At 46.6% G+C, this 12,868-nt stretch overlaps 1 protein-coding gene across 3 annotated transcripts in view; it reads left to right on the top strand.

The window, feature by feature from the left end:
* LOC119966372 (leucine-rich repeat and death domain-containing protein 1-like) overlaps positions 1-12,569 on the top strand; it is a 111,953-nt gene extending 99,384 nt beyond the window's left edge. Inside the window, exon 4 of one of the 3 annotated variants that reach the window (XM_038797921.1) lies at positions 12,283-12,569. In XM_038797921.1, the coding sequence (XP_038653849.1) occupies positions 12,283-12,458 (176 nt within the window). In that variant the 3' untranslated portion in view covers positions 12,459-12,569. Of the gene's footprint in view, positions 1-12,277 lie in introns of all 3 variants that reach the window. The other 2 variants (XM_038797919.1, XM_038797920.1) reach the window with 2 other exon arrangements.
* Positions 12,570-12,868: the final 299 nt, after the last annotated feature.

The raw sequence follows: 12,868 nt of genomic DNA, 5'->3' as shown, positions 1-12,868 counted from the left end.
TCCTGTAATATGAACCGAGCCAGCCATCCTGCCACAGTCATGTTTATGACTTGCAAATGCTGCCCTGTTTTTCTGCAGAACTGCCCTAACCTGCTTGTCTGTGCTAATTGTGGTTGGGTCAAACCAGTATTCGCCTACTGCGCTGATCCTATTAGCATAATCTCCTACTGTGAGCATGGCGGGGGCTCTTGCTGTCTTTGCCATTTTTCAGACACATTTGTTTACTGGATCGAATGAAAGGTTGTGGGAGCTCATGAAATCAATTCCCAAAATGTGTTCTGCTGTGTGGGGCAGATCGACTAAAACTATGGGGTGTTTGGTGGTAATATTGCCAATTTGAATGGATACAGGGGCTGTGATGTGTCCCTGCTGTGAGTGGCCTGTGAAGCCGCTGAGGGTGATGGTGTCTGTAGTGGGCCACGTGTCTTTTTGGAACATGGTGGAGGAATTAATTGTGGTGCGGGACCCTCCTGTGTCCCAAAGAAATTCAATGGGCTGTCCCCGTATTTTCGCTGCAACGACTGGTCGGCCGGACCTATCCCAAAGGGTGTCGCAGACCCAAGTTGGGGAGCCCGAACACCGTCAGTCTGTTCCGTTCATGTCTGTCTGGTCTGAACGGGCGCTTACACTATGAATAGGCTTTGTTCTATTCCTATTTAGTGTGCCTGTCTGCTGGGTTCTCGGTGGCTTTTGTGGGGTATTGCACTCTCGTGCAAAGTGACCTAATTGTCCACAGTTAAAACATTCCTGAGATTTCTGTGGGGGGCTGTTTCTACCTTCATTCACCCATGCGGGGTTGTGCTTTAATTGCCTGGATATCTGCATCTGCCTGCTCTTCATCGGGTTTTTGAAAACGTGGGTTTCTTGTGGACTGATTGCTCCCAAGCGCGGGACAACCTTTTTAAAACCCATTTTTCATTGTGGGCCTCGTCTGAGCGGTCATAATTCGCGCAAGCTCTCTGTCCTGCCTCTGTGGCATGAGAGATCAGGGTTCGGGCCCGTTTGGCCATGTTGTCTGAGGACAAATGGGCGCGATCTAAGTCTCCGAAAACGGCTGTAAAATGGATCCACAAGCGTCCAGCAAACGCTGTGGGGTGTTCTGTTTTCTTCTGCCTGCACTTATTCAGGCCTTCTACGGCGTCACCTCTATTAAAACCGATCGCATCAAGGATCGCCGTGTGCATTTCTGCAAGGGTGCCTCCTCCTACATTCTGTGGGTCTGGAAGGGCTGCTACAACAGAAGGGTCTAGGCTCAAAACTGTGAGCTTCACTTGCTCTCGCTCATCCAGGCCGTACATGGTCACCTGCTGCTTAACTCTAGCAAAGAATTGGCGGGGGTCTGAGGTGGGGAGGAACGGTGTGATCTTTTCACACGCGTCCCGTAATTGGGTCACGGTTAAGGGGGTCGTGTACATAAATTCCGTCTCTCCGTCCGCCGCCCTGCGGTGCGTGGTCACCGGATTCATGGGTGTGTGATCTATCTGCTCTGTGGGGGGTTGGGGTGCTCTTCTCTTCTGGGGCTATTCTTGCGCACATGTTCCTTGTACATATCTACGCGATGTCTCATTTAGTTCTTGCCAATCGGGCCCGTTTTCTTTGTCTAACTGGGATCCAAATGTGCTTTGGAATCCGTTTTGGACTAAAAGCAGAGACTGCAGTTCTGCAATCTGCTTCCGGCACATTGCGTGATCTACTGAGCTTTGTCTCTGCTCCGTGGTGGCAGCATGGAGTGCTATTAATGCTGCTTTTAAATAGCTGCACTGCTTTTGCAATGCCTCTACCTGTTCTCTGTCTCTTCTCTTACCAGGACTACATGTTGTGTGTCCTGATAGGCCTTATCGTATTGGGTCTGGAAGCTGCTCAGGTACGCTAGACAAGACTGGTGTGCCCTCTTGTCATCATCCACTTCTCTGTCCTTCGCTGCCAACTTCCTTCTTAATTCTATGTTCTCTTTCTCGATGTCACTAACATCGACCTTACTCATTCGATTCCTCTCATCTATCTCTTTGCGGAGTGTCCGAACGACCTCCTCTGTGCCTCGCAATTGTGCCAGACAGGACACAATTGCCATCGGCTTGCGAGCTTTCCCTAAGCTCTTCTTATGGATTTCGCTCAGGTTCTCCCACCAAGTATGTCCTATACTCCCGGGACCTGTTTCCTCATTTGAACAAAAGTCACTCCAAAGGGGCCATCCCTTCCCTTTGACGTACTTTCTGATCTCAACTTCCCAAATGGGACACTGCCCTACTCGGCTGGTCGCTGCGACCACAAATTCCTGCGGGTTCATAAGGCATTCCATTGCCTTCATTGCCATTTTTCCTATCTGAACTCTCTTTAAATTTGGAACAAGGGGTAATAAGGCGGTGCTGTAAACACGGGTACGGCTTTCGCTATTTTCCGGAATACAAACTCCCGACAGTTTTTCGCAACTAAATCTACCAGGTTTATCTTACATCCCTGTTAGTTACGCATGCATTAACACACTTCCGAATTGTGGAGGATTGATCAGAACTGTTTGAAAACTTGTGGTTATTTCTGTTCCCAATTAGATTCTAATTCAAATTTTTGGGTTCTCTCGGAATGGGGGGGCCACTTCTAAGTTGAGTCCCGGCGGAGTCGCCAATAAATGTTGCTAATTGTGCTTTTACTTAATTTCTCTGTTTTAATAACCTTTGCTCTAGAGTCGCCAGGTATCTTTATTATACCGCCACGAGGTTCAAAGCCAAGTGCTGATCAATAACTCAATACACCAGTTAGTAAGTTTAAAATCAAAACACATTTATTATACACACATCAATCACTACTCATGCATAAAACTCTACTTACTAGACTATCTCTAACACTAAAATGCCTATACTTAGCTTTGGAAATGGCCCACCAGGTCAGGGGAACAATGGCCTTTCGTTCGATTCTGAGTCTGCAGGCTTCAAGCTGGTATGGGCTAGTAGCTAGATTTGCCTATCTTGTAGCATGCGTTGACTGGAGACTTACTTGGTTGGTGCAGCTGCTATGCAGGTCTCTCCTTGTTGAGAGTCACGGTCAAGAGTTGTTTCGAGCTGCTGAGAGACCCTGCCAAGAAGGACGAATTGAACTTGGGGGCTCTGTTTTATAGCCCCCAGGGGTTTCGCACCCTTTTGGGCGGACCCCGGGCCTAGTCCCAATCAATTGGACCAAGTCCCAATCGCTTGAATCGATTTCTCCAATACTGGAGCTGATCCCTGATCGCTGAGCGGTTCCTATGTGTCCGTTGGCCTTCCTTTGTCATGGCTCCCGCTGGCGCCGGGGAGTCTGGTTTGGTCCCAATCATTTTAATGTTTCCAATTGTTCCTGGGGACCACTCATTAATATGCAGATGGTTGCTGGTTTCGGTTCTGTCTGTGTTTTTGCAAGTCTTAATACACAGGAATCCTTGCACCTGCTTGTTTCCCTGTGCCTGACTAGTTTTCCCTGCATTCTTTGCGGGCCTCCATTTTGGAATCGGGAAGTGGCCACCCCAGGTGGCTACAAAGTCATGCTGACTTTCCCTTATTAGCCCTTACCTGTCTAAATGCCTGTAGATTCTGTTCCTCAGAATACCTTCTAACTATTTACCCACTACAGACGTGAGGCTGACCGGTCTGTAGTTCCCAAGCTTATCCCGACAGCCCTTCTTAAACAAGGGCACAATATTTGCTACCTTATAATCTTCAGGCTCCTCTCCTGTGGCTGTTGATGTTTCAAACATCTCATCTAGGCGGCCGGAAATTTCCTCCCTAGCCTCCCACAACGTTCTTGGATACATTTCATCAGGTCCCAGGGATTTGTCTATCTTGATGCGCTTTAACACCTCCAGCACCTCCTTCTCCATAATATGTAACCTCCTCAAGACATCACTTTTTATTTCCCCAATTTCCCTAACATTGGTGCCGTTCTCAACAGTAAATACTGATGAGAAATATTCATTTAGGATCTCTCCCATCCCTTGTGGATATGCACATAGATGACCTGATTTATCCTTGTTTATCCCTACCCTCTCCCTAGTCACCCTTTTACCCTTTATGTATCTGTAAAAGATCTTTGGATTTTCCTTTGCCTTATCTGCCAAGACAATCTCATGTCCCCTTTTTGCCCTCCTGATTTCTCTCTGAATTCTACTCCGACAAGCCCTATACTCTTCAAGGGATCCACTTGATTCCAGCTGCCTATCCATGTCATCCTCCTTCTTTCTTTTGAGCATGGCCTCAATATCCAGTCATCCAAGGTTCCCTCATTCTAACAGCCTTACCCTTCACTCTAAGACTAAGTGCTCACCCTGAACCCTAGTTAAGGAGATCAGGGGTTATGGGAGAAGGCAGGAGAATGGGGATGAGAAAATATCAGCCATGATTGAATAGCGGAGGAGACTCGATGGGCCGAGTGGCCTAATTCTGCTCCTATGTCTTATGGTCTTAACACCTTTTTGAAAGACTCCCACTTACCAGTTGTCCCCTTGCCTGCAAATGGGCTCCCTCAATCAACTTTTGAAAGTTCCTCCCTAATACCCTCGAAATTGAGCTTACGAGAATTTAGAATTTTAACTTTTGGGCCAGAACTACCATTCTCCATAGCTATCTTTAAACTAATGCAATTGTGGTAACTGGTCCCAAAGTGATCCCTTACTTTTTTTTAACAAATGTTTTATTAAGGCATTTATGGTTTTATAACAACAAAAGATACAAACGCAAATGTAAATATAATTCAGTGTGTGACAACCCCTCTCCATCTCTTCTCAATGTTCCTGCCTAAACTGAACTAAATTAACCTAACACCCCCTGCCCCCCCCCCCCCCTTTAATCCCTAACCCTCCCTTATTGAATCTACTAACAGTTTAGTTTTCCCCAAAGAAGTCGATAAACGGCTGCCACCTCCGAACGAACCCGAACATTGATCCACTCAGGGCGCCAAAGTGATCCCCGACTATCACTTCAGTCATCTGCTCTTCTTTATTCCCCAAAAGGAGGTCAAGTTTTGTCCCCTCTCTAATCAGGCCATCCACAAATTGAATGAGGAATTCTTCCTGAATACACTTGACAAATTTCTCTCCATCCAAACCCCTAATGCTATGGCTGTCCCAGTTAATGTTGGGAAAGTTAAATTCCCCAACTATTACCACCCTATTTTTCCGGCAGCTATCTGTAATCTCTTTACATATTTGCTCCTCAATATCCCGCTGACTATTTGGAAGCTGATAGTACAGTCCTATTAAAGTGATCTCACCCTTCTTATTTTTCAGTTCTACCCATACAGACTCAGTGGGTGAACCCTTGGATATATTCTCTCTCGGTACTGCTGTGATGTTGTCCCTAATCAAAATTGCAACTCCACCTCTTCTCCTATCTCCTGGTCTATCTTTCCTATAGCATCTGTACCCCAGAACATTGAGCTGCAAGTCCTGACCCTCCTTCAGCCATGTTTCAGTAATAGCTATAATATCCCAGTCCCATGTACCTATCCATGCCCTGAGTTCATCTGCCTTGTCCAATAGGCCTCTTGCATTGAAATAAATGCAGTTCAATCTGTTTCTCTGCCTTTCACTTTTCTCCTGACTGCCTTTTGTTTCTATCCTCTCTTTACTACCCTCCGACTTCCTGCATTGGTTCCCATCCCCCTGCCACATTAGTTTAAACCCTCCCCAACAGCGCTAGCAAACAACTCCGTAGGACATTGGTTCCAGTCCTGCCCAGTTGTGGACCGTCCAATTTGTAATGGTCCCACCTTTCTCAGAACCGGTTTCAATGTCCCAAAAGTCTGAATCCCTCCTTTCTGCACCATCTGTCAAGCCACGCATTCATCCTGTCTAGCCTGTCATTCCCTCTCTGATTAGCATGTGGCACTGGTAGCAATCCCGAGATTACTACCTTTGAGGTCCTACTTTTTAGTTTAGCTTCTAACTCCCTAAATTCAGTATGTAGGACCTCATCCCGCTTTTCACCTATATCATTGGTGTCTATATGCATCACGGCAGCTGGCTGTTCACCCTCCCCCTTAGTGCGTCCTGCAGCCGCTCTGAGACATCCAAGACCCTTGCACCCAGGAGGCAACATACCTTCCTGGAGTCTCGTTTGCGCTCGCAGAAACACCCGTTTTCTCCCGATATAATCGAATCCCCTATCACTATAGCTCTATCACTCTTTTTCCTGCACTCCTGTGCAACAGAGCCAGCCATGGGGCCATGAACTTGGCTACTGCTACCTTCCCCTAGTGAGCCATCCCCCTCAACAGTATCCAAAACGGTATACCTGTTTTGGAGTGAGATGACTGCAGGGGACCCCTGCACTGCCTTCCTACTCTTCCTCTGTCTGATAGTCAGCCATTTCCTATCTCCCTCAATACTCTTTATCTGCAGTGTGACAACTCGATAAACGTGCTATCCACGACTTCCTCAGCATCGTGGATGCTCCAAAGTGAGTCCATCCGCAGTTGCAGAGCCATCAAGCAGTCTAGCAGGAGCTGCAGCTGGACACACTTCTTGCACGTGAAGGAGACAGTGGACATGTCCCTGAACTCCCACATCGCACAAGAGGAGCATGACATGGTCCTGGGATCTCCTGCCATGTCTTAAACCTTAGGTTAACTTTTACAACTACAATGCCAAAAAACAAAAAAATATATATAAATGAAAAGAAAAGAAAAACTACTTACCAATCACCACTACTTACCAGATAGATTCAAATTTAGCAGATCCCCTCTTGGCCAATCTAATCACAGCTATCCTGTGACGTCACTCTTCAGTTTCTCCCCAGTCTAAACCTGAGATTCACCGTTTACCTGCTTACCTTCCCAAGTTGCCGTTGGTCCAACCACTCGTCTCCACTCCTGAAAAGCAAGAGAACAAAACGAAAGGGAAAAATCACCTCCTCCCACTCTGCACAGAATTACCGCCCTGCTCCAAATGATCAAGTTCCAATTCTCATTCGGGCTCTCACTCACTCAAGCTGTCTTGACTTCACATGTGCAAAGCTTACAGTGAGCCCGGTGGTACAGTCTACGATCAGGGTGTGGAGCCAGTTGAGGAGACACTTTAAGATGGAGGGGATGTCGGAGCTGACACCGTTGTGAGGAATTCACAGGTTTAAGCTGAGGGAGATGGATAGTATGTATAGGAAGAGGAGGGGGGTGGGGGTGGTGAGGACGAGCGATTTATACCTGGAAGAAAAGATTGCAGAACTGGAAGAGCCGCGGGAGAGGTTTGAGTTGCCAAAGGGAAGTGAATTCAGTTACATGCAAGTGAGGGATTTTGCATGGAAGAAATGGAGAAGGTTTCCCAAGCTGCCAGAGTATACTCTGTTAGAGCGGCTGCTGCTCCTGGATGTGGAGGGGGAGGGCGGGATTGGGATATATATGGTTGGCTGGGGGAGCAAGGCGGAGCACAAGTGGTGATATTCAAGAAAAAATGGGAGGAGTTGAGGGGGGAAATAGGATGGGGAGTATGGAGTGAGGTGATGCATAGGGTAGATTCAACATTCCCATGTGCAAGGATGTGCTTGATTCAATTCAAGGTGCAGCACAGTGTGCATATGACTTGGGCGAGGATGAGGGGAAGGGGGCCGATGTCATGGCCTTCGCTTCTCTAATTGCCCAGTGAAGTATATTGCTGGATTGGCGGTCGGAAACATCGCCGGGTGGCATCCTGGCTGGGGGATCTGAATGAATCAGCTGGAAAAGATCAAGTTAAAGTTGAGGGGATCAGCGGAGGGCTTTAAGACACGGTGGGGACTGGTCATGACAATGTTTGAGGAATTGTTTGTCGTGGGGGAAGAGGGAGGGGAGGGGGGAGAGATTGAAAAGGGGGAAAAATTGTACAAACTGAATTGTGAGGGTGTTGATAGCGTTAATAAATTTTTGCTGTTGTATTTCTGAATATGTTTGGAATAAAATGCTTTTTTTTGAGAAAGTGTGTTGGGTTGGGTGGGATGGAAACATTTAAAAGATCACACATTTGCCTCTGAACTTGTCCATTTTCTATTTGAATGAAGGTGGTGGGGAGTGTGGTTAGGGGAGGAGTGTTAGTGGAGCAAAAGTGGTGTTTGTTGGAAGTGTAGCTTCAAAGAACTACACTTTGAAGCCATCCTCATTCAGAAATCAAAGAACATCACAACTATGGGGCAGCGAGTTCCACAAATTCACCACCCTCTGCAAGAAGTAGTGCCTCCTCATCTCAGACACCTCTGGATCTTGTTTCATTCAATTCGCCTTATTCTTCTAAACTCCATAGGATACAGGCTTAGCCTGTCCAACCTTTCCTCATAAGACAACCAGCCCATTCCTGGTATTAGTTTAGTAAACTTCCTTTGAATTGCTTGCAATGCATTTAATAATAATAATCTTTATTGTTACAAGTAGGCTTACGTTAGCACTGCAATTAAGTTACTGTGAAAAGTCCCAAATCGCCACATTCCGGTGCCTGTTCGGGTACACAGAGGGAGAATTCAGAATGTCCAAATTACCTAACAGCATGTCTTTCAGGACTTGTGGGAGGAAACCAGAGCACCCAGAGGAAACCCACGCAGACACTGGGAGAACGGCAGACTCCACACAGACAGTGATCAAGTCAGGAATCGAACCCAGTTCCCTGAAGCAATAGTGCTAACCACTTTGCTACCTTGCGAGAGCCAGCAGCAGAACAAATATCATAGTATTGGGATGGTAGCGTGGATAGAGGGGAGACTAACAGATAATAGAGTCGGGATAAATGGCCCATTTTAGGTTGGCAAACTATAACTAGTGGAGTGCCACAGGGATCAGTGCTGGGGCCCCAACAATTTCCATTTCATAGAATCATAGAATTTAAAGTGCAGAAGGAGGCCAATCAGCCCATCGAGTTGACACCGGCCCTTGGAAAGAGCACCCTACTTAAACCCATGCCTCAATCCTATCCCTGTAACCCAGCAACATCACCTAACCTTTTGGGCACTAAGGGGCAATTTAGCATGGCCAATCCACCTAACCTGCGCATCTTTGGACAGTGGGACGAAACCGAAGCACCCGGAGGAAACCCCACGCAGGCACGGGGAGAAAGTACAAACTCCACACAGACAGTTACCCAAGGCCGGAATTGAACCTGGGACCTTGGATCTGTGAGGCAGCAGTGCTAGCCATTGTGCTGGCCCATTTAATGAAGGGACAGTGATGAGGAGGTAGAGAGGGATTTGAGTGCCCTCATACATGAGTCACAAGAAGTTCTCATGCAAGTACAACAAGAAATTAGAAATTCAAATTATGGGGAGGTGGTGGATGAGGAATTATGAGGAAAGGTTGAGCCAGTTGGGCCTGCACTTAATGAAATTAGAAGAATGAGAGATGATCTGACTGAAACATATAAGATTCTGAGCAGACTTTACAAGGTAGATGCTGAGTGGATGTTTCCATGATGGGGGAAATCTAGAACTGGTGGGCATAGTTCAAAAATAAGGGGTTACCCATTTAAGATGGCAATGAGGAGGAATTTGCTCTGAATGTTGTTAATTCTCCATTCCAAAGAGCAGCAAAAGTTGGGTCATTGTATATATTCAAGGCTATGTTAGACAGATTCTTCATTTACAAGAGAGTCAAAGATTATGGGGAGGGTTGAGCAGACAGGAAAGTGGAGTTAAAGTCACAATCAGATCAGTAATTATCTTATTGAACAGTGAAGCAGGCAGGATGGGCCAAATGGACTACTCCTATTTCTGATGTTCTTATGCACACCACTATCTGTAAGTTCCTCTCCAAGTCAAATATCATCCCGACATGTACACCACATGACCTGTAGTAATTCAAGAAAGTGGCTCATCACCACCTTCTCGAGAGCAAGCAGGGATGGCAATGCTGGCCCTGACAGCAATTCCCAAATCTTGAAGAACCACTTTTTTGAAAGCACTAGAATACAAGTCAAAGGAAACTGCAGCCAAACTTTACAGCGCAATTCTCAGATTCACCTTGAGTGCTGTGTCCATTTCTCACTGTCAACAAACAAGAAAGACACTTGAAACAGTGCATATAAGAGCAATAAGACTGATCCCTTGTGTTACGATCCCTGTGCAGACCATTAATGTATAACAAGAAATTCAAACACAATGTGATTTTCTGAAAGGATGCAGTCACAAGATTCCATGGTTTCAAAACAAATGAATTTTGCTATGCAAGAATCAAGTACAGCAAACGTTACCAAATAAACAATAGGTAATTATTTATACTTGACATCAATGTGGGTATCCTGCAGCCTGGGAGTCACATCTGGGTTCTGAATTATGGCCCGCAAGACATTTTGTTGACCATTGCCCACACAAAGGGTTGCCACGTCCTGCTGATTTCTGTTTGTGTGTTTTCTTTTATGACCAGTATGACTGAACTGATACGGACATAAAGCAAGGGTAACCGAAGTGAAGTGCGCGCTGATTGCACACACCATTGACTGTGCGAGCTATACACTCCCTTTGCTTCCAAAGTGTAAATATTTATTTTGTTTTTACCACTATTCCTGGGGTCATGGTTAGTGAACAAGCCTTATTTCAATCTTTCAGCCCACTGAGATGAAAGAGGGCCATTCATGCGGCCCATTCATTAGCCGAGGTTGCCTATCACTGCTTTACATCAAAAAGCAGTTAGAAAAACTGTATAAACTTGACAAAAATCCTCAACCGAACCATATTCATTTCACTATGATTTTCCCCAGAAGGCCTTTGGCTACTTATTAGGCTCTTGAAAATTGTCCACTTATGGGAACCAACTGTAAACTTTTTCACAGCTGCCTAGTAAGGTCTGGAACTTTTCAGATCAAGCCTGAGCTTCATTCAATTCCTGCATAGTGACTTAAACAGAAAATTAGGAACTTCCCTGGTTTCTAATTGTTCTATTCACCTGGTCACAGCTCTTGTTTTTTTCCAGCTCTAACCCACAAAGCTTCCAACTGGTGTTCATTAAGAGGGTTACTGTAGATTTCTTCCTCTAGCTCCAAACTAGGCAAATCTTCCAGCCTCTATCCCTCTCAAACCCAAATTAATAATTTATACCTTAAAAAGCTAACAACCCTCTTTCCAGACTCCCAAGTTCTAGCAAGGAACACCATTATTTTACAAAGGTGTTTTCGGCTTCTTTGCTCTGGGAACTACATGAATATTCCAAATTCCTTATTAAATTAACTGTAGACCTCCTGTTCTTACCAAAAGCTCAAAGATGGGTCATCCATTTTTTAAAAAAGTTTTCTACCTTTTAACTCTAATCTTATTAAATAAAAACAGATTACATTTTGAAACTGTAATTCACTCAGTTCTGTTTGAATTGCACTTTCTTCAGGTATATTCATCAGTCTCTCAATCAGATGTTTCCATTTACCTTACATAGAACACTTCAATTTCTAAAACTAAACTTACACTTCTGAAACACATGAGGTGGGATTCACCGCAATCGGCGAATTGGCCCGACGCCGGCGCCAAGAATGGCGCGAACCACTCCAGCATCGGGCCAACTGGATGTTGCGGAATTCGTGTACTTCCGGATGCTAGGCCGGCGCCGGAGGGGTTGGTGCCACGCCAGCCAGTGCCCAAGGGACCGAGAGGGGGGGGCCGAGAGGGGGGGGGGCCGAGAAGGGGTGGGGCCGGGGGGGGGCTGTGGGGGGGGGGGCCGGGAAGGGGGGGGGGGGCCGAGAGGGGGCGGGGCCGAGAAGGGGGGGCCGAGAAACCACTTTTTGAGGTGAAGAGAAACTCTTACAAATAGTAACTCATTGATGAACAAAATAATATTGACTAATTTATTGATCAAAGAAAAATCTACTGTTGTTAATAAGTTGTTTTAGGGCTGGTGAAGTGGTTAGCACTGCTGCCTCATGGCGTCGAGGAGCCGAGTTCGAGCCGGGCCACCGGGTCACTGTTTGCACATTCTCCCCGTGTCTGCGTCGGTCCCACCCCGAGAACCCAAAAAGATGTGCACGTAAGGTGGATTGGCCACACTAAAAAAAATGTTTTTTTTTTTCTTTTTTTTATAAATTTAGAATGCCCAATACATTTTTTTCCAATGAAGGGGCAATTTAGTGTGGCCAATCCACCTACCCTGCACATCTTTAGGTTGTGGGGGCAAAACCCACACAGACACAGGGAGAATGTGCAAACTCCACACAGACAGTGACCCAGAGCCGGGATCAAACTGGGACCTCGGCGCCGTGAGACAGCAGTGCTAACCGCTGCACCACCGTGCTGCCCCTCGGCCACACTAAAATTGCCCCTTAATTGGATACTTTAAATTTGCTTTTAGAAAGTTAATAAACTGTTTTCCTTTTTCTTAGGGTAGAATTAGAAGAGAAGATAACAACAGCTCTCACCTGGTGGCAACAAAAGCGTGCAGCCACACTAGAACCTGCTGAGCAGATAGAAGAGTTAATTCGGACACTGGATAAAGCTGGCTTGTATACATTAACTTCTAAAATCAAAACCTTAAGAACTTGTATACAAGCTATCAAATTCTAAATTTGTTCCACACTTATGCTGGTTCTGTTATAACATTAGGAAAAATGTTTTTATCCAGATGTCAAAAGGCCTCAGTAAAAAGGTTATTAAAAATTGTTGTTCTACCCAGCACATCTTCCTAATCGCATTTGTATTATGTTCCGCCAGTGAAATCTGTCCCAGCGCCGGCCCTAGGGTTGCTGGCGCCCCGGGCAAGCTGAACTTCGGCGCCCTTGGGGGGGGGGGGAGGGGGGGGGGGGGGCGAGAGGGGTGGGGCCGTGGAGGGGGGGGGGGCCGGGAAGGGGGGGGGGGCCGAGAGGGGGGGGCGGGGCCGAGAGGGGGCGGGGCCGAGAGGGGGGGGCCGAGAAGGGGGGGGGGCCGAGAGGGGTGGGCCGAGGGGGGGGGGGGCCGAGAGGGGGGGGGGGCCGAGA

This window comes from Scyliorhinus canicula, chromosome 5 (assembly GCF_902713615.1).
Source record: "Scyliorhinus canicula chromosome 5, sScyCan1.1, whole genome shotgun sequence".
In the NCBI taxonomy this organism is placed as follows: Eukaryota; Metazoa; Chordata; class Chondrichthyes; order Carcharhiniformes; family Scyliorhinidae; genus Scyliorhinus; species Scyliorhinus canicula.
The sequence above is the reverse complement of the archived record's forward strand: the minus strand, read 5'-3'. Positions and strand labels throughout refer to the sequence as shown.